Raw genomic sequence first — 26771 nt, 5'->3', positions numbered from 1 at the left:
CTTACAGAGACAGCCTCTTAAAGCGGAAAAGGTAATCTTGCACAGAAAAAATGTAATCTTACATTACCGAAATAATAACCCGGTATTTAGTTTATAGAGAGATGTTCATATTGCCAAGTCTGGACTTAACAAATATTCCCTTAATAAAAGCGGACTTTTAAATGAGCTTTAAACTAACAGTGTTACTTTTCATTATATATATAAGGAAACTCTCCTGGACAAGGCTAAAATATTGTATCGGGAGAAACTATCACAAGAAGGATCTGCAGCCAACCAGTCGTCTTGGGTACCAGCGGTGCATCTTCAACTGCTCAGTCTACATTAGAGGTTCTGCAAATGGGATGGGCTTTAAAGATTTCAAAGCAGGGCGAAAGATTTAATGAAAACCAAAAAAAGTACCTCAATGCCAAATACCAGATAGGTCAGGATACTGGCAACAAAGCGGACCACGAAGAAGTGTCTCGCGACATGAGGCGAGCAAAAAGCGAAACAGGGGAACGTCGCTTCACGGTTAAAGAATTTTTGTCGGCCCAACAAATACAGTCCTATTTTTCAAGGACCTCTGCAAAGTTGAAGCATGCAGGTGCAGGCCAAGCACACGACATGGAGGCCGCTGAAGATCAAAGTTGTTACAGCTCTATCCGTGATAACATCCTGAGAGAATGCCAGCTAAGTCATCCCATTATTTATGATACATACAACGTTTGCGAGCTTTATGCAGCTAAAAACCTTAAAAAGCTCACTGTTGCAATGTTGCACAACATTTGCGTTTTCTTCAACATGGATGAGGACTCTTCTCACAAGAAACGCAAGGCACCTTATCTGGCATTCATAAACGAACTTGTTCAATCGTGTACGTGCACAAGAAGCAGCTCCTGAGAGTTTTACAGCTACTAAACGCTTAATTTGGGTATTGTTAACAGAAACAAGAAAAGAAAAGAACATGTAATCATTGATCTCTCGTATTGCGACGCTGCTCTCTTTTGAAAGATTTACGGCAAAACGGTGCCTTTCCTGTGTGTACGTCTTCCGACTCTGTTAGAAAGTATTTGACCGGGCTTCCTGTGTGTAACGGCGTCACGCTCTCGTTTAAATGATTAGCTTGTTTCGCATCTCTATTACTCACTTAAAATATTCCCTTAATCATATTTCAAATATCATGCCAATATTTCTGAAGATGGGTTCAGGATGTATAATAGAACTGAGGAAGACTCACCGGCCGTGGAAATTGAAAGCAAACTTTGGTCAACTTTGTACTTTAATAATGCAGAGCCGATAATGGCGACAACAACATAGCATCGTACGCGCAGTCATCGAGATTTCCATAAATTTCTGGTTAAGGTATGTGTTTTTAAAGCTAAAAACAGCGTTCAGATGTTCTTTATTTCTTTCTTTATCATTAACGATGTATATAAATAGACATGATTGCGTTTTGTCGCCAGTTTACTTTGATTCAATGCCAGTTGCGTGACCAAAGTACCAGAAGTTTTTCACTAAATTTGACCTCAGAGCAGCTTGCGTTATGAGCTCTCGTGTTTAAAAAAATGAGTAGCCCAAAAATATTATTGCATTTTCGTGTAGACAAAACATTGCTCTTTCACCAAGATATAGTTTTGAATCTATAGGCGATGTAGAAATGGCTAAAAAGATGCCCTGATTTTGATGTATTTTTTGTACTGAAAAAATGTCAAAGATTCAAAAATTCACTAAATAATCAATCTTACATTAATCGTAATAATTTTATAATGTGAATGTCAACTATTATGTGTTCTATCAAAATATTGTATTGGTTTTTAGTTTGCATTGAAATGAAACTTTTTAGAGAGTTCATAACGAGGCGTACTTTTCACCCTTGAAAACCCGCCAGGAAGCGAGAAAACCGAAAATGTCATTTTTCGGCGAGAAAATTGTTTTTTTCAAGTTTTTTATTTTTTTCTGAGAGTCAGTTCAACTAATGTAATCTTCTGGTAAGGAAAAGAAAATTTTCATTTTTTAAATTTTTTCCGACAATAGTCGATATTTACGGACAGCCTCTCTTAAACATGTTTCTAAACGAATTTATGTCGCTTCAGTTTGACTATGTACACGGTTCTTGAAAGAAGTTATGTATTTCGTCTTTTCCCATACAAATCCTTACACAATTTTCGACTTTGTATTTTATAGTACACTCAACAAAATTACTCGACTCTGATTGGTCGAGAGGAGTACAATTATAGCGTTAATTGTACTCCGTAGGAGTACCGAATTAAGTCGCTATGGCAACACGGACAAAACAATGTCAAAACAATTATTTTCTATCATTTTGTACTTAAAAAACATATAAATAAAATTTTAAGCCGTAAGAACTAATATTTTTTATGCATTTCAGTTGCGCGATGAGCTGAAAATCGGCCGCCAAATAGACAAAGATGAACGGCGTAGCTTCGCATTTTTTACTGAAATTTTGTTGAGTGAACTATAAACAAAAAATCGCACGATCCCGAGTACAATTTGGAAATTAATAGACACGAGTAATGTTTTGAAAGTTCTTGTAATTGCACGAGCCTTAGCGATTTCCTATACTAATGGCATGCTATTTTTTCTTTGTGTGCGTTTTCCATTTCTTTTGTTCATTTTGACAATTTCAAGAGGGTGAAGTCACGTGACCAACTGCTGCAAAAGGTCTGTCCCTTCCTTTCATGCCTGTCAATGTGTATATAATAGCAGATTAGTTGTCCAAACAACATGACCCCAAATCCTGCCAAATCCAAAGTCAACGCCTTGTATTTTGACAATATAATTTCAAACCAACTCACAAAATGTCTTTGAATCCTCATAGCCTTCCGCTCCCGTTTGCTTTTTTTCTTTTTTTCTTTTTTTTTTTTTGTTTTTTTTTTTTTTTTTTTTTGGGGGTTGGTTTTTTTGGGGGGAGGGGGGTGGGGGGAGCATTACCGTATTTCAAGCCGCGCAATTAGACCACGCCACTTCCGGTTTTCTTTATCACAAGGAAGGTTCTTCTTGATCGGCGCGACATGAATGACTGTGTCAGATAGGATTCTATGCAATACACAAAGGAAGAGCTAAAGAAAATATATGGACTATTCTGAATACTGTTTGTGGTAAAGTAGTGTTTGAAGTCGAGTTCTTTTATCTTATTTTCCTGAAAAGTAAATATGGAACAAAGTGACAGTTGATCTTGTCTTCTCCTCATCCTTGGTCAATCAGTACTCGTGGTTAATAAGTTGGTGAGTAAACATTTTTTTCATTCATGTGAGTGGTTTTGAACACATTCATCGCTTATTCATGAAGTATTTCAGCATTGTAAGGCTTAACTCTCTTTCCCAAGTTCAACGACAATGCTTATAAATGTGTACTTGGCGCATTTGCGGTTATATCTTCGCCCTCAAACTCAAATGCTTGGTTCTCCGTATAGATAGCTTTTTATATATTATTAATATAATATTTCGGTACGTTGTATGCTTTTTATTCAAAAATTATTCGTGAATTTGTGCCATGCTTTGTCGTATGTTGAAGTAATCTTTAAGCTGTTTTACTGTTCGTCTGGACGGCTTCTGTAATTTGGCATTCCTTTATCGTCACGTTTATTGTCATTTTTGGTCTCGATTCGTGTTGACTTCAAGTTTAGATTACAGTAGCTGTACGGCTCGTGGCCCTCGCTATTATTTTTGGCGATGGAGGCCATGATATTTTGACATGCTTCGATAATCCCAATATCGTATGGGTGTTATTAATGAATTCTGTTTGTTTGAAAATGAACAGTTTCGAAGATAAAGCATTATTGTTGTTCTTTTCCTCAAAGAATTACTCAGAACTTTGCACATTCTTCTTTGTTATTACCTTCAAAATTTAGAAATTTATATAAGCTTAGGCTTAAAGAAAAGCATAATTCTATCAGTGGAAGAAGCAGCTGCTTGCAGCTTGTATTCAAGCTTATTATTTTTTGCTTCTGATCAAATTCGGTAAGCTTCAACTAGTTGTACATATTTGATTAATTATTAAAGACCTCTTGATAGTAGTAAATAAATCAATTCGTTCATTCATTAATTTATACGTTACGAATACTTTTGAATGGATGCCAGTGAAGGACAATACTGATCTTACAGTATCTAATAATTACATGAAATGGTTATTAACAATTATTATTTACTAAATTATATAATTTGTTACAAGCATCGTACAAGATATTTTAGCTGAGATCCTTTATTGCTAAGGCAGTTGTTATTTCTAGACATTCCTTTTTTGATGGATGAATTAGGGATCATAGCTGGTATTACAATTAATCTGGATTACGCTTTCACATTTTTTCACATGACATGCATGACCTTGCTTTAACATATCTTCATCTACATGATACTTGGTATATTTCCAGCTTTGAATATATGAGACAGGAGTAAACATTCAAAACTTTCTTTTTCTTGGCTTACTTAGAAAACTTGCATGAGATTATTGCATGTAGTTTAAGGTGGCTAGACCCCCTCATGCTTGACCGCTACCTTCCACTTTTGGAACGCTGGTGCATAAACGTCTTTTATCCGATTGCAAATCTTTTTTGCACATAAGTCACATAAAGATTTAATTAATGTTTGATGCAGTTTTTAGTGAGATCGGATGTCATAACACGTGATTATGATGAAATATTTGTTTTCGTTTAGAAAATAATTTTAGCCTTGCAGAGCGTTCAACACTAAAATGCTTCGTACCACATAATTATACACTGGATGTCCTCCATATCTAGCTAATTATGAGATATTTGAGATTATTTAAATATAATGCATAATCTACTTCAAAACTAAACAATGGATTTCATACGGCCGAAATTAGTATTTCAGAGCTATATATTCACAAAAGTCATTGCTCATTTAGTTTTACTCTGTATCTAGTTTTAAAAGGAACATTTTGAAGGTAATCGACTTATGCGATTTTGTGAAAACATATAGTGCAGAAGACGGGGTAAACATTTGATAAACACAAAATTTCAAGACTATTGAACTTTTTTTATTTAAACGTGGGACGTTTGTAAAATTATTTGCTAAACGTAAACAAATATTTCATCATAATCACGTGTTATGACCTCCGATCTCACTAAAAACTGCATCAAACATTAATTAAATCTTTATGTGACTTATGTGCAAAAAAGATTTGCAATCAGATAAAACATGTTTATGCACCAGCGTTCCAAGAGTGGAAGGTAGCGGTCAAGCGTGAGGGGATCCAGCCACCTTAAGGAGGCTGGAAAGTGTTTTGTGCCTTCACATGCACTTACAATTATGAAATAAAAAAATTTATAGGGCTATAATATGACAGCAAGTAAACCAGGAAATTCAAATACCATAAACCAATAATCTCAATGAACTCTGAAAGTCCTCCATTTTTTGTGGGGGGGGAGGGGGAGGGTCAGAATAATTTCTGGAACTACACATTGTGATAAAAAATATATAAGCTACCATAGAAAATAGCCAGTTAATCAACATGCATTGTTACAGCTTGTGTACATAACTAATAAGAATACTTATTTTGCTCTGTTTTAGGGCTATGAAGTCTTCTATTTATAGGCAGTTGTTTCTTTGTCTAATCTTGACATGGATAGAATCATTTAGAGCTACACCAGGTACGTTTCATGCTAATAATGATTTCTTAATGAGTAGATGATTTCCCACTTTTGCACCCAGCTATCCAAATCACAGTTTAATGGTGAAATGGGATTACATGATAAATGTTAGTATAATTAATATTCAGTCTAAATAATATTTAGACTCACGGCCTACTAAATGGCGTAATAGTCAATAGACCATGAGGACGAGAGGTCTAATAGTTTTAGTATGAACCTTACTAATCGGTCAGATAAATGAATACAAACAATGTACAATGTATTATGTTAACATAATTCAAACCAGCACTTTTCCCAACTAATGGTCTATCACTAATAGACCACTAAACTAGCTCAGCCAATCAGTGCACAGAATTTGTGGTAGACCATTAGTAGTTTATTAGTATTAGTCGACTCTAAATCTTTGTATTGTTGAAGAAATAGAAAACATGTACACGTACTGTGTGCCGTTATAAAGCATGCAAGGATTGGCAGAACATGAGAGAAGTGTTAGGAGAAGAATGACGGATAGCAGAGTGCTTCTCGACACTTCTTGGGTGTTCTGTTTATCCCCATTAACATATTCAAGTATTCACCACTTAAAGTGCTCTACAGTACAGCAAGCAAGTGTTTTTATTTTCTTTTGTAAATACAAATTTTTATAACCATTATTTTTTATACTAATGGTGCTATAGAAAGTACAAATCACTCAACACACAATACAAGTTGTATACACCTAATAATTCCAAAATGGCACACAGCTGAGTGTGCTACATGAAAAGGAGCCATCCAGGGCCAAATGCAAAGAAATAATCCAAAGTATACACTTGTTTCTCTTGATCTGTCTTAACTTTTCTTCTTACATTCAGGAACACAACAATTTTGCAGCTTCAAGTCATAACAAAATACTGTAATTTTGGCCCTTGATGCCTCATTCAGCCGGCTGTGTGCCATTTTGGATTTAGGTGTATATGACAAAAACAAACTATGGAATTAATATAAACCAATGGCTGTTGGCCTAAATTTGATAATTATTTTGTAGAATAGATGGATAGTAAAAAATAACTTTTTGAATATTGCTTTAGGTTTCTTCATGGGTATGGAAGTAACCATTTCAACATGTTTTTATGAAAATGAGTTATTTTTGAGTAAATAAAATATATGTTTTATATTAGTGTGTCAGTCAAGTCTTGGTATGGAGGATGGCTCCATTGCAGATATTCAGTTGTCAGCATCATCTGCTCACAGTGGGTTATCAGATGCTTTAAGTGGGAGACTTAACAGTAACAAAGGCTATGGAGCATGGTGTCCAAATCAAGGCACAGGATGGTACAGTGAAAGAAATGGTGGACCATATCATAATCAGTATTTCCAGGTTTTCCTTAATAAACCTATGAGAATTTCAGCAGTTGGTACCCAAGGAAGATCTAAAGATTATGGAATGGAGGGCGTTGAGTCATTTTACGTTAATTACACCTTAATGGCATCCGGACTAAAACCTTGGACGCAATACCGTGATTGGATGCAGACAAAAGCTAAGGTATCTACTACTATATCTGTCTATTATAAATTGAAGTGAATGAATTATTCAGTCATTAACTTTATAAACTCCATCTTGGCTGAACTGAACAAAGGATTTGTCATTAGTGTCTTTTGTTATAACCAACAGGACTGACAAATTGTTTTTACATGTTTGTTTGTTTATTTGTTTGTTTCATTGTTTGTTTGTTTTCTCAACCTGATATACAAATAACTAGTTTTAAAGTTAATAATGAATGATTACAAGATATTTTATACATACAACCACAGTTAATAGAGGGGAAAGGTTAAGAAACCTATTGTTATCAGGTCTTTGTTCGCTTTTGATGTTGAACTGGTCTTGACAATGCACAATGTTTGATTTATGCTCATCCGAAATTGCAAAATAAGTAAACATAAACTTTGTCTATATGATTGTTGTAAGGAATATTCAAATATCTCTTATAAATCTTTAAATATTTTGAACTAGCTGCCAAAAGAAAGATTTTGGTCTGTTCACTCTGTCATTGCCAACAATGGTAAAACAAAGGATTGTGCACTTTCACACTTGAAAAAAGTGAACAAAGACTTATAATAAAAGGGTTTCCTAACCATTCCCCTCTATTAAGTATGCTACAACAGGGTTTTCATTAAGTGTTGGAGAGGTTGAGATCAGAGAATGAACTAGAAACTGAGCAAAGCTATCTGACTTACATTACCATCATCTTCTCATATTATTTCAGACCTTATTGAAACCCTGCCAAGATGCTTTGGCTATTTCATCATCTTCTCCTATTATTCAAACCTAAATAAATAATGAACCCTAATGTAGTCAGTATTTTTGAGCATGGAATTAGCTACGTATCCTCACTTTTTCTAACCGGATATCTTGTACAGATGATTGAATGCTGCTTTTGCTAGACATTGCAAGCAGCATACCAAGACCCCATAAGCCATCCCTTACTTACACTTACGTCACTTAAATCAATAAGCTTTTCTTTGTGTGTGGTATGTTTCTGTAGGTTTGTAAGGGTCTGGGAGTATGTTTTAAGTCTTCTTCACAATCTCAAACCTGGGGTCCAGATAGTTTTTATATATTTTCATGAGACCAGGCCAATAACCTTCACTAAAAGTGTTTAGTATTGTTCTTATGATTCTGTCCAGTCTGGCTTAATCATCTATTATTTATTTATTTATTTATTTATTTATTTATTTATTTATTTATTTATTTATTTATATATATATATATATATATATATATAAATTAAAAATCAATAATTAATAATTTTTAAATATTTATACATTTTTTCAAGATTGTAAAAAACGAATAGAATTTGTCCATTATTTAAATATGAATATGTTAATATATAATACTTACAAAGAAGAAGGAATTATAAGATGAAAAACTGACTAATAAGGAAAATTGAAATATATATTAAATATATAACTATGTATCTTTATCTAAAAATCTACGTTAATAAGCTAAAAATCTAAATTTATAAAATGGCGCTTTCAGCAACCTGAATGTCTAAGTCTATGTTGTTTATATCATTATAAGTTCTTTTTATAGTCCTTGAGCCTCGTAGACATACAAGTGCAGATCTTAACAGAGAGAAACAAGTCTTGGCCCTAATCCATGCCATTGTTTTGTGGTACTCTTCACCTTTCTTTCGGGCTATCAGTTCAGCAAGCCTGCTGTGATATGTTTTGCATTCTTTACTCATACCTCCTGTTGTACAAAAGACAAGGGGAGTAAATGTTCCATGTTCGATTTCGTTTACTCTTTCGGTGTATTTCCACTTTATTTATTTATTTATTTATTTATTTATTTATCTATTTATTTATTTATTAACTCTACAACCAAGTGAGAATATACACCAATGATACATAAACAAAACACAAACCTACAGTAGCATATAGATAAACATGTGACAGTGTTTTAATTCACATTAATTTGTTAAAATACAGTCTGATGCTCAGCTGCCGTGTTGTTTAAAAGTGCTTTAATTTGTCTTTTTTCTGTGATCCAGACAACTTCTGTTTCATTTTGTCTTCTGAGTCTTCTCTGCCAATGATCATAATTTGTTATTAATTTAATGGATCAGAAAGACAAAGCACAGGAAGTCTACTCCTAAAGTCTCAGGAAATGAATAAATATGTATTAAACACATCTCTAGATAGATGACGAAATCACTACTTGGCACTGATAAACTCTTTGTTTTGGCAATGATAGATGACACAGTGATGTCAAAGCAAAAATAGTTTCATTAATTCCAGCACAATTCAGTCCAGGTGATCTTGCCTCAAAGTGCACAAAGGATTATTATTCAAAGCAAACAGTTCCTAATACCCAGTCACCTATTTCATAATATCTCACAGTAATCAAAATGGCAGCTGGTGACTAATCAACACAACACAGATTTCGCTTACTTTTATTGAATTTATGCTTTGTTTTTATTAATTTTAACTGCTGATAGAGCAAGAGAAAGCTTTTCTGATATGTGTAACATTGAATTTTTCAAAGTAAAGTTATATTTCAGGACGTATATTTTAACTCAAAATACAACTCCAATTTGAAATTCATCATGGAAGTTTTGGCGATGTAATAAAAATGCTTCTGATTGGTTAACAGTAACTGGAAGTGTGTGTGCGAGATCACCTGGGTCTTATTTTTGCATTTATTTTTGCTTTTCATAAAAAAATAAAAAGGCATACTATAGCATCATTTATTAAATAGAACATGGATCAAAATATATCTTGAACTTTGGTAAATTTTGTCTGGCACATATTTTGCTCATGTAGTTTTAGATGTGCTTACTCACCTCTCACCAATACCACCAGGGTTCAAGTCCAGCCGGGCTCAGTGTGTGTCTCAGGAGTAGAGTTTGTCGTAGGTTCCCTTGAGCTCCTGTGCTTAAATTTTTTTCATTGGGTTATCCAGTTTCTTCCCTCCACAAAAATCAACTCCTAAATTCCAATTCAATCATAGAATGAAGGCCCCAGGTTTGATAGCCACTGGATATTTTAATATTACATAAAAAAGGTGCTAACCTCGTAAAACAAGGACGATTTATGTTGTACGTAATAACAAATGAAAAACTGCTTTATGATATGTAATCTTTTTTTTTTTTTTTTTTTTTTTTTTTGACCATTTAGGAATTTGAAGGAAATACAAACAACCTAAATGTTACAAAAATGAGCTTTTTCAAGCCGCCCATCATTGCTGATAATTTCCGGCTAATACCAATTTTATATCCTGTCAATCAAGTTTGTCTTCGAATGGAGCTCTATGGATGTCAAATTACTCAAGGTAAGCTTCAACTCAATTGCTGTATTTTGCTTTTACGTGCATTAATATTGTATGATCAATAAACATATGACAATTACACCTGTCGCCCAAATGGTTTACGAATCAATAGCCCAGGGTCTAATTAATTATCTTAGAGTGCAAACAATTAATCCGTGAAACACTAATTACTAAATAGTGCTAATTAAACAATAGAAAACAATGGAATTTGCATGAAATTGTTCTATTTAGTATTACTAAAGTTTTACGGTTATATTGTTTGCACTCTAGTATAAAATACTAATTGATCAAATAAAATTGCAAACAATTTTGAAATTAGATTGTATTAAACTTTAGATACACGAAGTAAAGAAAATAGAAATTTCGTTTTACTAATGGCCTATCACTAATAGACCATTAGTATCTCTGCCAATCAGATAACAGGATTTGTGATAGACCATTAGTAAGTTTATACTAAAGATTATTAGTCTGTGGCCCAAAGACTGGCCTAAGTGATTGCTTGTTTTAAACAAAAGTATGTAAAATCCGTGGACAAATAACTGTGCCCCTCTTAAGAGTCATTGATGCCAAGTGATCTGGCACCGTAATGGAATTAATTGAAACGTTTCCAACTGAAGCACCATGAAGCCTGTCTTAGCATGTTTATAAGCGGAAAAGACCATCTCTAGGCATTAGCTCATCAATATACTTAGATATATATTTGTATGACTTCTTTCCAGATCTTTTGTCGTACACAATGAACCCTGGAAATACTTTTGAAACAAGCTATAATCTGACTGATGTGGTATTTGACGGTGTTATAACCCCCAGCAAGCTTATTTCCGGTCTAGGATTTCTTACGGATGGCGTCTTAGCACCAGAAAACTTCATCACTCACAATGGTTATGGATGGATTGGATGGCATTCCAAGGAGACTCGAAGCCCTTTTATTGAATTAGACTTTCTGAAACGCCGGGTATTCAAAACTGTGACCTTTCACAGTAACATCAGGACTAGGAGTGGCATTCAGCTGTTTAAAGCGGTTAAAATCGAATTCTTCGATGAAAATGTAAATCCCCACGCCCATGTCACGCATTACACAAAAGACGTGTCTAGTGGCTACACATGGATGAATTACAACGTGACGGTGGATATGTGTTTGAATTATGCCAAGTCCTTGAAAATGCGATTCACCTACAGTGGAGAGTGGATGCTGATTAGCGAAGTTACAGTTGATAGTGGTAATAATATTAATACATTATTCAATTCCTATTTCCACGTTTTTCTGAGAGAGAAAAGGAAGACGAGACCGAAAAACACTGACGAAGGCAGCTGTCAAAGATGAACAAAAAGCAACAGTACAGTGATTGAAGAAAGAAAATGCTTAGTTGATCTACGTTTGACGTTGATGTCAGTTTTTGAAGGAAATGTGATCTTACGTAAATAAAACTTAAACTTCTTAGTTCTTTGTTGGTTGCCAGGCAACTGCCCTATTCGTGCATGTTTTATCGGTACCAGTCTCCCGGCGCCAAAATTTTGAGACGTTTGCAACCGCGCGTTATTATAAACTCTTTTTGTTCCCAAAATTACGTGATATTTTTTTAATAATTGTGAATTTTGAAAGCTTCTTGAAATACTTAAGGCATTAAAGTCTAATTGTCTATTCAAAGTGAATACCAATGGTTTTAGAAAATGAAATTTCTTTTAATTCTTTTCAGATTCAGTAATTGGAAATCGTTTGCCAACACCGGAATGTGCGACTGAACCCCCCGTGATTGTGATCAGCACAGTGGCTGACGAAAACACTACCACCAACAACCTAACTTTACCTGGTAAGGCTTACTAACTATAACTAGCTAACTATATAGAACATCGTGTCAAACAATTTCTCATATCTCCATGGACAACGTTTGGAGCAAGAGATATCGATATACTGCGAGGATCAGCTCAATTTGATACACTACAGCCGCAGTACATATATATATATATCATATATATTCTCATAATCATAGATATTAATGAGTTGAGTTACTATTTTTATGGAGCGGGAAAGTATCTTAAAGAAAGAGATTATCAAATTCCTAACCTGAAACAATGAGATTGCTTCATATTACCATATAATACTGAAAACTGATAGCGGGCTAGTAGGGAAAAAAAACAGTTTATGGGCAATCAAAAAGGGTTTTACTAGTAGATATTTTCACTGCGGTTTTCCATATTCTGCGAACTCGGCAGTTGCGAGCTTAAATTTTATATTTCGCTGCCTTCAATCAAAAATAATCAGTCGATTCTTTTCATATTCTTCACTAGCGGTAGCAAAACAAGCCGTTGAAATGTCTGAGTTCGCAGAATATCGAAAACCGCAGTAAAAGAGTGTTGATGTTTGCTTATTGTCTCGCCAGGATCATTACCAGACAGTAGTTCAGGTTTAGATGCTGGGGCCATCATTGGTATCGCATGTGGGGTCGTTCTTATTCTTATTCTCTTGGTATTATTCCTGTGTTGTTGGTGTTATCGTCGAAAAAGGCATCACCAGAAGAAACCGTCATTTTATCATTTTATCCGTTGGGAGTTAAAACCCTACCCATCTGGATACCGAACGGCTGTTAGAGTATCACGTCTGGGAAGCGAAGAGGAGAAAAATTACACGTTCAGGAGACAACCTGCAGAAAGTGGAGAAGATAGACTTGAAGGTCAGGTCCCTGGAATGTATGGTGCAGGCCCTATTTATGCTAGTATTGAAAACCCGGATGAGATTGGCAAGGCAGCTGGATTATCGCCGACTACTTCTATGAGCCCAACCAAAGGAGGAAAACCTAAAAGTAAGCTAAAGATAATAGTAATCGACTGAATAAATGCTTAAACATATTTTATACTAAGGGAACGTGGCAAAAGTTGGCTCATGAGTGATTAAGAGAATGGTTGAATAGCGCAACAAGTGCGCTTACCCGGCTTTGATTGACTTAAATACACACCGCAGATCAGATGAAATATTCTAAATGTCATTGCTGATTTCTTTCTAGATAAACCTCCACCCTTACCATTACATTCAATTCAAGGTCCTACTGATGCTCACTATGCACTACCTGACAGCCCGATAAGCAACTACCACTCACCAATAGATAACAGTGAAATGATCAGTCATGAAGCACTCAGCCCAGAGCATCATACGAAGACCCTTCAACCATCACCTTTGCCTCCACAACCAGACGTAATCCCCACCCCAGACGTTTTCTACGCCGAGCCAGATACACCAGCCCCACCCAAAACCAAGGCGGGTTATTGTGAACCAATCGACGCCGTCATCCCAGGTGATGGAGTGTTCCCAAATCCCGTGTACGAGGAAATATATGCTGAGCCATATCAAGGCGTATCTGGTACCAGTCTCTACGCCAATCCAACAACGGACCTTAAAATAAAGCACGATAACTTCAAAGAGTTTCCACGGGAAAAACTTATCTTCAGGGAAAAGATAGGCGATGGTCAGTTTGGCGAAGTTCACTTGGGGGAAGCAGAAGATCTGGGAGAGATTTTGGATGAAGAGTTCAGCAGCAACAGAAAAGTACTTGTTGCCATCAAGGTGCTCAAACCTGATGTGGACAAGAATATCAAAAGTGACTTCTTTAAGGAGGTTAAAATAATGGCGGGAATTCAACACGAGAATGTCATTCGTCTCCTTGGTGTCTGCAAAGATGATCCCATGTGCATGATCGTAGAATACATGGTGAACGGCGATCTAAACCAGTTCCTTAAAGAACGTGAGCTTGCACCTGGTAAAGGGACCAATAAAGAAAAAGTGCTAACCTACCAGGCCCTCATTTACATGGCATCGCAAATTGCTGCAGGAATGAAGTATATCGCTTCCTTGAAGTTTGTTCACCGGGATCTGGCAACGAGAAATTGTTTGGTTGGCCATTCGTACACGGTCAAGATCGCTGATTTTGGCATGTCTCGTCACTTGTACAGTAAGCATTACTATCGTGTGCAAGGACGCGTTATCCTGCCTATAAGATGGATGGCACCTGAATGTATCTTACAAGGTGTGTATGTCTGACTAGGTGCCCCCTAAGATTGGATTAACTACAGTAGTAGCTTACAATTGAAATCTAAAACGAAACCACTTTCTGATTAAAAAGAAAAATTCAAAATATAAAACCTGGGCCATTTCCTACGAGTAGTCCAAGCGCTGTATACGTTACTTAAAACTAATAAATAAGGTGCGGACAAACGGTTTAGCGCAATGTTGCAGGCAATTTTGCTGAAGGAGGATCGTTTTCTACTTCAGCACGATTGCGTGCAACAAATTACGTCATGTGTCATGGCTCGCAACATCGATTGCATAAAGCTCGTCACACACCGTGTGCGTAACTATTTTGATTTCTGATGCATGCGTGTGTTATGGTTGTCTGATAGGAATAGTTTTACATGTAGATAGCAAACAGTTATTACCGTTACTGGGTACTCGATCGATCAATGTCTAGACGGAAAAATAATAATGGTTGCATTCATACATCATTACTGCTGCTGTACATGGCTGACCCTGTATTTTAACGGCTCTAATCATTACATACCCACAGGTAAATTCACATCAGAAAGTGATGTTTGGGCATTTGCTGTGACCTTGTGGGAGATCCTGACACTGGCAGCCAAATATCCTTACGATGAACTCACTGATGAACAAGTGATTGAGAATATCCAAAGAATGTTCTTCCGTCCCAATGATCCCAACCTAGTTTACTTGGAAAGGCCGTCTGTCTGTCCAAGTGATGTCTATGACATGATGAAGTCGTGCTGGCAAAAGGACCCCAACAAAAGACCCGTCTTCAAAGCTCTTCACGATTTCTTAAAGAAAAGAGTGAGATTAAGTGAAATGGCAATATAAAAAGCTTCCATTTTTTTTGTTTGTTTTGTTTTGCTTATGCGCATCTGTAGTGATTTTTATAAACCCGTGAAACAGATAACATTAGTGTGTTATAATGAACTAACAACAAAAGAACACAATGGAATTAGAGTGTACTAATTTTTATTAGGCTGATGTGTATTTTACGGGCTTTTGAAAACCACTCTGTAGTTTTACAATACATATATATTTAGGTAATGAAAAACATATTTTTTTAATAAATTAAGATCAAGAAACATGTTTTTTAGAAAGCAAGGCATTGCCGTGTATCTGTTAATGATTCATTATTTCATTTTTTACGATTATTTTTACATAACGTTTTATTTTTTTACTCGCATATCGTTAGAAAATACATAACATTTTTACGTGCATATCGTTCAAATAGATGTTTTTGTTAATTTCCAAAAACAGCGTTATAAAACCATTAGTATATAGGTACTGCAAAAGCTAAGTGCGATTTATGAGGAAAGACTTAACCGAGACAAAAAGCCATTGTGGGCTTGATTTTGAGCGTAAGGGATATTTTGAGGGCCATGAAAAGAGGAGGGACACAAGAATTATTAAAACGTTCGCGGCAAATCCGCCAGCACTACACCCCTCCCCTTCCCCCTCCCCCAATGAAAAAACATTTCTTCCCAAACAAATCTAATCTCCGCAACAAAAGTGCAATGGCAGAGAAATGAACCCTGCACAATATTTTAGTACAGGATATTACAATAGCGTTTAAAAAGCTGCAACTGCTTTACATCCAGAAATAAGATTAATCCTAGCTTTGGAATTATTTAATCTACACGTTCTTAGTTTAAAGTGATCGTTATTTTTAAAACTAAATAGATACTGCTTGTTTTGTGTGTTGTTTACTAAGCTTAATTAAAATTTTATGATATTAATATGCAAATCATTTCAGCACAGAAGAAATTACGCGGAGAAAAACATGCAGACAACGTTTAGGAAAAATTCATAGTATCGTTGTGACCTTTCGCTGATTGTATTCAAATGACCCATAATGCAGTTCGTGCTATGATCTTTTTTTAAATAGCTGTTTTTCATTAGAGTTTTTTGTTGTCCGCTAGACAAAGGTTTCTAATTACTAAATAGTTCAAAATAATGCTAATTAAACAATAGAAAACAATGGAATTTGCATGAAATTGTGCTATTTAGTATTACTAAAGTTTCACGGTTATATTGTTTGCACTCTATCTGGTTAATACCATTATCGTTAAAGTGTGACCCGCAAGGTTTGATTTCTTGTTTGCCGACTAGCTTTTTAACGTCCGTTAATCAAAAAACTGCATTAAAAAACACAATACTTGAGGGAGATTTTGGATTACATTAAAGATTTTAGAGGATTAGATAACTGAAATATTTATTTTAGTCTGAAAATTCCTCAATACTTTTTTTACTTTTTCTACTTCCGTTTTTTGATTGACGGCCGTTGAAATGCTAGTCGGCGAACGAGACATCAAATTGTTTGAGTCAGCAAAGGCAGTAGTAATGTAAATGTATATATTAAAAAATGATCGATGTGACCATTTTTTAGAGGTGCTGTATCATGTAAAGTTATTTTGATCGAATAGTCATGTTGCAAATAAACGTTAATTTCTTTAAATGCAAATATTGTGTGGGTAATACTTCAATTTCCAGATCTCTGTTGCTCAGGATAGCCTCGATTTTGTGTAGAAAGTTCATGTGTTCCAATGAAGTATGTGCATGCTTGCAATGTCAAAGTGTTCGTATTGACGAAGTTGTAAATTCTTGACTGTTGGTAATATAGCTGGGTGATCAGAACTAAAAGATAAATTGCTTGATTAATTTTCACAGCTCTTCATTTTTCTATGAACCCAGGTGTTGGTAACTGTGGAATGACGGACCGCGGATCAACCAACGAAAAAAACAACAATGCACCTATATGCAAAAAGACATTTATATTCCTTTAATATGATTGTTTATACAAAGAGGCAATATTCTCTATATTACGTCACTAGCATCTATATGGGTTAGAACCAGAGGAGGATGCAGGATTATCCCATCATGCATTGCGAGTGAAATACAACTTCATTTAAACAGCTGAAATAGATGTTTTCAAAAATTAAAAACAGAATCAATTGTAATTAAGTAGAGTACACATCACCTTTTAGTTATATCTATTTTCTAAATTCTTTGAAAAGTTTAGAGAACTCGTCAAAATACTGGAGTACTTTGGAGTACTTTCAGGTTCAGTAAATATCCTACAACTGACTTTTATTTGCAAAATTAGACTGAACCTGTTTTCATCAAATGCTAAAGCAACGTTCATACGAACCCCCCTCCCCACCACTTCCCCCTTTGCTTGAGTCCGAATACCTGTGTCAAACATAGTGTTGTCGGGTTTTTAATACATGATGAATCTATGTTTTTAAATTTGTGTCTTAACCCATGATGATAAATACGACTATCCCAGAGCTTTCATAATTTTACATTTTATTCCCTACCACACCACCGCGACGCATGAGCTCATGTTTCGTAACGTTGCCTTCACTCGAAACACTTTTATCCTTAACTCAATATACATTGTACGATGTACTTTATCGTTTACTGAACCATTGCTACCTATCTACGATACATTCCATAATACTCTCATACTGTTACGCTCAACTGTTCCAATCACCCACTGCCTTAATATTTATTTACTTATCTTATGCTATTTATTTATCTTTTCTTTTTCATCATTTATTTTTCTTTTCTTTTTCATCATTTTTCTTCAATCATTTTTCACATACGTATCCCCCCTCCCCACCACCTCCCCCTTTGCTTGAGTCCGAATAACTGTGTCAAACATAGTGTAGTCGGGTTTTTAATACCCGATGAATCTATGTTTTTGAACTCAAACTGTTTAATGTTACTTTCCGTCTTTCAAAATAGATGCTTTATTAAATTACTGTCCGCTACCCTGTTTTATAGTATAGAGTATATGAGTATATAAACTTAAAAAACACAAAAATTCATTTTTTATTGCATAAGAAAAGAAATGTTGCAGTTTAAAATATCAATAGCAGGCGGAGTTACACTCTGTTGCCTTCAAGCAATTGTTTCAAGTGGAGGCATTTGGGTCAATACAATAAAATGTATAGAAACTGACCCAGCTGTAACAATTGTTTGAAGGCAATAAAGTGTAATTCCGATATCTGCTATTGATGTAAAACTTGAATAAACTTACAACCGCGATATACTGGGCACTAGTCTCAGTAATTCGAACGCGCGGTCAGGATGATGTCATAATGGACTAATGAAGACCGAACGACTCATTAGTGATTTAGCTGTCAAAGAGACAAGATTTCCTTTCTGAGCGTTGTCATTCACGTATGTTTTATTTTCTTCCCTGGCTTCACTCTTTACCAAGTCCAGCAGTACGAGATTATAACAAGCCTGAGGTTTATTGCACAGCAAACTCCAGGTGAGTTTTAGTTTTTTGCTTTGTTATCTGTGTATTAGGAGCGCCGTAGATATCTCTCTTTCAAAACAGCACCTTGAAGAAATGAGAAACGTAAAGTATTTATTCTTGAAATGATAGATTCGAAATCAATAAAAAAAACAATTAAGCAACCAACAATGTGGTACATTACTTTTGGTAGCTAACTCTGCATGTTAAGATTTTTTTTTTTTCAAATGAGCACTTTTCTTTTAAAAAAAACGTTACTTTCAAGTTTCGCACGCGCATCCACCATGCCAATCTACGTAACTTATTTTATTGTTACGTGGATTCGAATGCAATTTTAAAATGTCAATGAAAAACACACTTTTCATGAAGTAATAAACTTACATACAAAATAATATATTTTTGTAGGTGGCAATTCAATTGAGACGAAAACCTTTGGGATTCCTGTTGATCGAGGTATTTTCCAATGTGTGAAGCATGGTGGGAAACTGAGTATGCTGTGGCTCACTGTTTTTTATGAAAGTAATAGATAAACAAGTAAAGTGGATGGAACTTCTCCTGATTTTCTTGGTTTTTTTTTGTTTGTTTTTTTTTTGTTTTTTCTTCTACTGTACTCAGATTCCCATAATACTGTGTCAACGTCAATATACATCGTCTATTCAATTAAGTATTGAAAACGTAATAAAATCATTATGTTTTTCAGAGAATCATTTATTTAATCTGAAAGTCTTTGAGCTTCCTGTGTATCAAGGTATTTGATTATTTCACACATGTGAATACGTGAATTATTTTAATAGACTATCTGAAAAGCGTCAGCACACGAGACAATGTTGCTTGCACTGGACCTTACCGTGTGTTCACCCACCCTGCGATGTTCAGAAGAAAAGTACAAACACGTTGTAGATATGGACACACGGTGTGCATTCATTGCATGCAACGTTACATCGTGTGTTCAACCACCCTGAGATGTTGAAGAAAGTAGAAACACGTTGTAGAGATGGACACACGTTGCGCACTTCATTGCATGCAACGTTACATCGTGTGTTCACACATCCTTCGGTGTTAAAGAAACTACAAACACGTTGTAGAGAAGGAAACAAGGTGTGCACCATTGCATGCAACGTTACATCGTGTGTTTACACACCGGCCCTGCGAAATTGAAGGAAGTAGAAACAAGCTGTACGTTGCAGAGATAGACAATCTGTATGCTTTTCTTGGCAAACAATGACAGAATGTACGACTTTTATGTGTAATTTGCGTTGTAATTGTCCGTTGAGCTAAGGCTCTGGACTGTGCATCAGACGATCTTTTAACGAGTTCAAAGTTCTATTCAACGAGAATCCCACTTATGAAAGATATGGGACCATGGCTATCTAAATTGGGCTCCCTGTGGATAGGGCGCATCATGCAGATACCTGGTTAGTTGGTCAATACTCTATAGATTCTTTCTCTCCTACTTTTACAGCAAACCGCAGTCATGGCTTTTTGTCAGCACAAATTATCATAATTGAACCCAGTCTTCACTCAGAAGATAAAGTCTTCCCTGTACAAAAGTTTCATGTTGAAGAAGAATGGCAAACATATTGGTCTCTGACAGGTAAAAACAATAAGAAGTTGAAGTACAGGTTATATTTAACCCAACTGCATGTGACCTTCTAGCCCTGATCCATACTTATGTCAGCTTACAATACTGAAGAAATAGAAAACGTGTGCGGGTGCTGTGTGCTCTCATAAAGCACGCGCTCCCAACCAATCAAAATGCGAGATTCATAACAGTAATTTTATAAAACTGTATATTCAACAGAATCGATTCCAGCAGCAACAGAGGACAAACCATCACAAACTACAGCATTGTCAGTAGTTGTCAAACCAACCAACACTCAACATGTAATCCTTGCCTTGTTTGTTTTGTCGGTGCTTGCTGCTGTATGCATAGTCGTGAGGATAAGGTAAGTAAACATTGTAGATCTCCTGCTAAATTTATAGGTAAATAATGAAAAGAAAGGAAATTAAAAAGAAATTAGAAGGAAGGAAGAATGAATGAATGAATAGACAGCGGCAGACGTTTCCCTGCGTCTAGTTTCAGTTTACCTCTTGCGAACCTTCTCACCAAACACAAGTATTCTCTTATCTTTCTACAATTTGTAAATGTTTTCGATTTTTGTTCACTAATACTGAAGTGGTACAATTGACTTACTTTACGCGTTCGCCATAGATTAAACCTTGAAAAGCATATGTTTCCCATCTATCTATCAACAATACAATAGTGATTATTTATAATCTATTGGCCGGGAGGGGCCGCAGCTACATTTCTTGTGGCGCCACCAATACCTCTATATATAAGAGAGTATTAAACAACTTATGTTGCTACGTTCTATTCAATGAGTATTTAGTTAAGAGCTACTTTGTTAAAAGATGTGTTGGTTGCCGAAACAGAGTAAATGCGTGCCACGCTAAGCCTGAATTCCCCTGAACGTCCATAAAATAATCCTGTCATTTCTCGCATGACAAAAACCGCAAAGCAAGGACGCAGGCCACCCACTAACACTCGATTACTATGTGTTTGACGTCGTTTGTCAAGTGAGTTTGAACTACCTTAATAAGCCTTTTCATAGTTTAAGAACCGATTCCACTGCGCATGCGATTTTATCCCGAATTTCTCACCTTCTTTTGTTTAATTAAGAACAATAGAAGGTTTAGACAAAAGAAGGTAGAAATTCGGGATAAAATCGCATGCGCAGTGGAATCGATTCTTAAACTGTGAAAAGGCTTATAGCCCTTATCGTAGATGAGCACGCCACCCCAACAAACCAGCGGTATCGTGAAGAAAGTAGCATCAAAACGAGACTATCGGGTCGAGGAAATTTACTACAAATCTTCGAGAGATCACTACATTTTGATAGATATCTTTGATACACAAAGTATTTTGTAGTCTTTCTAACTATGGTCAAACACTATATATCTTTTGGATGTATGAATAGTAGTTTGAAGGCAGAAAGCAAGGAATTATCGTGGCTTTGCTACCATTGATAATTATAAGTAATATCATGGCAATGAGGGATATTAGTGATTAAATGTCCCCGAAGTCGAGGGAGGTTTAGTGGAAGGCCCGAGGCCGTAGGCCGAGGGACTTTTACTAAACCTCCCGAGGCAGAGGGGACATTTAATCACTAATATCCCGAAATTGCCATGGTATTAGTTTGTAATACCATGATTTCCGAGGAAATTAAAGAAAACAAATCGTCACAAAACTTAGTGAACTTGAATACTAATAAGTCGCTATCAAACTGTCTAATCCATCTGTCTGATTTATCGTCTCAAGGAAGATATAAAACGTTGTACCTCATGTATTTGTTTTATCCGTGTAAACATTGGCAAAATATTTGGCAAATTGGTAGCATACTAAGGCCTACTTAATTCTGGCCTACTGAATCAAAATTCATTGTTTAAAGAACTTTGACTGAATGATTACTCTTGGAAGCACAAGTAAGAGAGTGTTTGGTTAGCAAAATGCTAATTAAAACTTAAAATGTTTTCTTAAAACTACTTCAATGACATAATAATTTGTTTAAGAACTCTCATTGGAATGTCTTTTTGTCAACACAGAAAACATATAAATTAAGGAATAAATTTTTCCTTTACTACAACTTAACCAGAATGGCGGAAGGTCGTTTTAGCTTTTTAAAAGGCGCTGAAGTCGAGAGTGTTAGAGAAACTACAGTTCCAGAGAACACTAAAAGGCACACTGCATGGAGTACTAATGTATACAAACAATAGGCTCAAGCAAGAGACAATGAATTTAAGGACTTTGAGGTGGAAGAAACCGGAGCGACAGCAATTAATTTGGGTGGCATTAATATGCAAGGAGCGAATTTAACCAATTTTAGCATAAACATTAATATTAACAAGTAACGTTCAATTGGAAAAATTAAACATTTATTATTACAATCAGTTCTAAATAAGACGTGTGAAAAATCAATAAAGTGGTTGAATAAACGTTAACTTCTTGCTTTTTGTTTCAAAATGGCTTTGCGCATGCGTGAAGGCTACCCTTGCACCGAGAAAATTAACATTTGTGTAAAACATTAGATTGTAACAAGTTCGTAATTTTAGTCCATTATAACGCATGCGCAAAGTTTGTCCTAGCGTGTAGAATCCGACTCTAAGAACCAATTTCTTTATCCCACATTGAATAAAGCCTGTGGCAGGGTGGTATACATCCTCTTTAAAAATGCATCAGATTTCGAACCGGGTCATTTTAGACTCGGTGTCCCGATGATTACGTTACATGAGGGACAACCTCTCATGAATAACATGAGGGATATTTAGTTTCTAAATATCCCTCATTCATATGGATGAGGGACGTTTAGTTTCTAAATTTCCGGATTTCCTTCATGTCATTCATGAGGGAGGGATGTTAGTGATTAAACGTCCCTCCAAACACAATGGATCCCTAATGATCATGGTATTACTATAAAAAACGTATGGCTCATCAGTCAAAATACGTAGAGAGAACTAAGTTACCAAAAGTCTTACATTTATAGTTGGCATTTCGAACATGAATGCTTTATTAAGCCACTGGGGTGACAGATAATTGATTTGAAGCCGAGATCTTTGCAGTCCAATATATTTTTTATACTGTCCACACTATGCGAGGAGGCTCTCAGTAAAACACTGCATACGAGGGCTCTTATAGTCTATTCGTACGGCAGTCAATTCCGTTCTGTAGTTTTCAAGTATGTTAAAAAGAGTTGTTCGAATCTTAACTATCCTATCTTCATTCAGAAATAGAAAGCGAATAGCTTTCATACACTTATAAACTTACGGCTATGAAATAAGCGCCGAATAACTCGATGATCACGATGGACTAGCAAACTTCAGTCTTTTGACTAAACGTTGTCGTTGATCGGATCATCCCTACGCGCCTAGACAGAAAAGGATAACGGGTAAATTACCCAGAACTTGCGTCATCCAAACTTCTCGCTAGTTTAAATCTTCGCCGTATGCTCGAGTCATGGTTTTAGCAAATTAAATGGGATCGAAAAAAGCGGGCTCAAGACGTGTTAGATAACATATGCGGCAGCTAGTAACTGTGAATTAATTATCCCCATGATCCTGTTCGGTCTAGGCACGTAGGAATGAAGCCGATCAAACGACACGTTTAGTCAAAGGACTGTATACTAACACACGGCTTCAAAACAAGAATTTCGTGACCAGCATAAAAGAATATAAACATTAGCCAAACTTTCATGGAATATGACTTAGTAAAGCTCTTCTGTATCACTTATTGTTTCTTAACAAACATAGGATTCAAGTTTTTTAAATTACCAAAAGTCGATTGCCGTAATCAAAGGATTACAATATGTTTACGTTTATTATGCCGTACGAACGGTCACTCCGTTTCTATCTCAGTGGCTTTTTTAAGGTAAAAGCGAACTTCTGGCATAGATACTGGCTTCAAACAAATCCCCCTATCCTCCATGTGGCTTAAAAAAGCATTTAGCTTTGAAATTATTGCTACAAATGTACGAAATTGTGTTACTTGGAGTGTTCTTTCTCAGTGGCTTTTCTGCGGCAAATTATCCGAAGCTCGACCCGATAGTCTCGTTTTGATGCTATGGTCATCACAATACCGCTGGTTTGTTGTGGTGGCGTGCTCATCTACGATAAGGGCTATATCATGTAATCTTTGTTTCAGATGTGCACGTATAAGTTCTAGTGGTGATCCATGTAGTCCCCAGGTAATAGATGACATGTTTTATTAGCTGCCTTTGCCGTATAGAGGCTTTGCACCATCAAATTATGGCAGCGATGAAAGGAGGCACAACAATAGTCTTCTTTCCTTGGGAAACTGAATTCTTTCTCATGTAAATCAGATTAGACCAGTTTCAATTGTACCTAGTGCGTCCTGTCATGGCTGCCATCACGTGATGGTGCAAAGCCTTTGTTAAGAAAATTCTCAACCACTACTATATTGCTTACTATCAATCACGTGACTTTTTGGAGTTGACTAGGGGGCAAACAAGCGGTTGACTGGGGGGGGCAACTAGCGGATGCTAACTCAAAACATATCAAAATAAGTTCTCAAACTATTGTATTTGACTATTTTCACGACATCAAACCAGAAAACAAGAGATCAAAACAACCTCCAGGATTCTACGAGCCATCAAAAAAGAGGTATTACCGGAAGTGACGTCTATTGATAGCAACCTATAGCTACCGCTGTGCACAAGAAAATAACAACCACTTTTAGTTTTCTCCTCTTAATTTCATTATTCCTTATTGTAGGAGGTGTACGACGTAAGCCTTTTTCAGCGCTCAACTGTTGATGAGAAGCTCATACGAAAAAAGATCATACGAACCTATCAAATGTTATTTTGATTTATCGAAGACATTTCCTAAACCACGCAGATCGATATCCATCAAGAGCACCAGTAAATTGAGTGAATCTGTTGAAACGTCTTGTAAGTATCAGTACGATTACCTTAGAAAAATGGTGGGAAAGGGGAGTAAGGGGACAGGCTCAGGTCTGGCTTATATAAGAGAAACCTATATAATAAATCACTTGAAGATCATATTCTCCCCCAATTTAAAATATTGTTTTAGATAATTTTTTCTTTCGCCAATTGTTCATGGTTTCTGAGCATCCCTTAGATGAAGTAAGAAACTTTATAACGACTGGCTGATTAAGAAGATATTTTCTCCAACGCTGCATGCCTGGTAGCCCATATTTATCATGACCTCTACTTTACTGACTTCATCAGAACTGAAGAATAAATTGAAATAAATCAGCCATTATAAGACACACTGTGTTTCCCCCTCATTAGGTATGGAGCTACAAATGGATGCCTCTACTGTCAATCTCTATCGAGTCATTTCTCGTTATTACAAAGTTACATCGAAACTGGGAGAAGGAACTTTTGGAGCGGTCTACCGCGCCGTTGACTTACAAACGTCTAAAGAAGTAGCTGTGAAGTTCCCGACCTGTCCATCATATGCCCAAGATGTCTGGGATGAAGCTTGCATAATGAAAGAATTGAATCACAAGAATGTACTTGAAGCAGTGAATTCTTTTTACAACAACACAAGTGCTGCATTAGTGACTGAACTCATGGATGGAACTCTGTCTCAACTGAATGGAAATAAGAAATTGAGGGCGGGTCACTTGGCGGCTATTTTTAGACAGTTGCTTGAAGGAATAAGTTTCTTGCACCATCAGAAACTCATTCACAGAGACATTGAATCATGTAATATTCTGGTGAGGAGAAATGGAGAAATCAAAATAGCTGATTTTGGAACCGCCATTTACACGAAAGATGTCGCACATGAATTCGGATATCAAGTGGGAACGGTAAACTGGATGGCACCGGAAATAATAAAAGGACGACGATACAGTGAAAAGGTAAGTGCGATGTGTCAATGATATGTGTCAATCAAATCCACTATTCTAGATCTCGCTTCGTTAACCATGGACATTGTCTGCTGATTGTCTGTAGGTTGATATCTGGAGCCTTGGTGTGGTATTGATCGAGCTCATTGATGGAATGCCATGTTATGGAAGGCTGACAAAAGAGGAAATAATCTTCAAGTACATATTAAAATACGGTGCAGTGTCCAAGAAAATCTATCGATTTAATAGCCTTTTATTATGTGACTTCATGTCAGAGATGTTAGCCCGCAATCCACGTCAGCGGCCGAGTGCCAAAGATCTTTTGAATCACCCGTTCATCCAACTGGTTGAGCCGGCCCCTGGGTTAGAATCCCTGGCATCACTAATGGAGATCTTAATTTAAGATTTTAAAGTTGACACGATGATACAAAGGGAGACTCGCAACCAAGATCAGCCGGTAATGCAAATCACCTTTCCATCCGACCTATTGGCTCGTCAAGAAAAGGTAATGTGCTTTCTTTGGTTCAGGGGCGGCGGAAGCGGGGGGGCCGGGGGGGCACTGGCCCCCCACTAGATTTTTGGGGGGGCCTGGCCCCCCCAGAATATAATGCCTCACACACAAAAAAAACGCATGAGATTTGGTTATGATTACCATTATTTATTATTTTGATATTA

The 26771-nt window shown here is 36.2% G+C and overlaps 2 protein-coding genes across 2 annotated transcripts; both read left to right on the top strand.

Moving 5' to 3' along the window:
* Positions 1-2980: 2980 nt before the first annotated feature.
* On the top strand, positions 2981-16906 carry LOC116287726 (discoidin domain-containing receptor 2). The gene is made up of 9 exons (XM_031694415.2): positions 2981-3224; positions 5529-5608; positions 6763-7127; positions 10262-10415; positions 11132-11632; positions 12110-12223; positions 12794-13213; positions 13415-14431; positions 14969-16906. Exons 2-9 carry the CDS (start codon positions 5533-5535, stop codon positions 15271-15273), a joined length of 2952 nt encoding a protein of 983 aa, XP_031550275.1. The 5' UTR covers positions 2981-3224; positions 5529-5532; the 3' UTR covers positions 15274-16906.
* Positions 16907-25535: 8629 nt separating this feature from the next.
* Positions 25536-26499, top strand: LOC116287727 (uncharacterized). The gene is made up of 2 exons (XM_031694416.2): positions 25536-26108; positions 26203-26499. Exons 1-2 carry the CDS (start codon positions 25536-25538, stop codon positions 26497-26499), a joined length of 870 nt encoding a protein of 289 aa, XP_031550276.2.
* Positions 26500-26771: the final 272 nt, after the last annotated feature.

Source organism: Actinia tenebrosa, unplaced genomic scaffold (assembly GCF_029948245.1).
Source record: "Actinia tenebrosa isolate PJP-AT-01 unplaced genomic scaffold, QUT_ActTen_1.0 PGA_scaffold9__36_contigs__length_13948895, whole genome shotgun sequence".
NCBI lineage: Eukaryota > Metazoa > Cnidaria > Anthozoa > Actiniaria > Actiniidae > Actinia > Actinia tenebrosa.
This window is presented reverse-complemented; position numbering and strand designations above follow the sequence as displayed.

Bases quoted from the DNA above. Each gene is read 5' to 3' on its own strand.
- LOC116287727 (XM_031694416.2), top strand. From the start codon at position 25,536: ATGGAGCTACAAATGGATGCCTCTACTGTCAATCTCTATCGAGTCATT. The intron at 26,109-26,202 runs GTAAGTGCGATG...GATTGTCTGTAG, and splicing joins GACGACGATACAGTGAAAAG to GTTGATATCTGGAGCCTTGG.
- LOC116287726 (XM_031694415.2), top strand. From the start codon at position 5,533: ATGAAGTCTTCTATTTATAGGCAGTTGTTTCTTTGTCTAATCTTGACA. The intron at 12,224-12,793 runs GTAAGGCTTACT...TTGTCTCGCCAG, and splicing joins CAACAACCTAACTTTACCTG to GATCATTACCAGACAGTAGT. The intron at 13,214-13,414 runs GTAAGCTAAAGA...ATTTCTTTCTAG, and splicing joins CAAAGGAGGAAAACCTAAAA to ATAAACCTCCACCCTTACCA.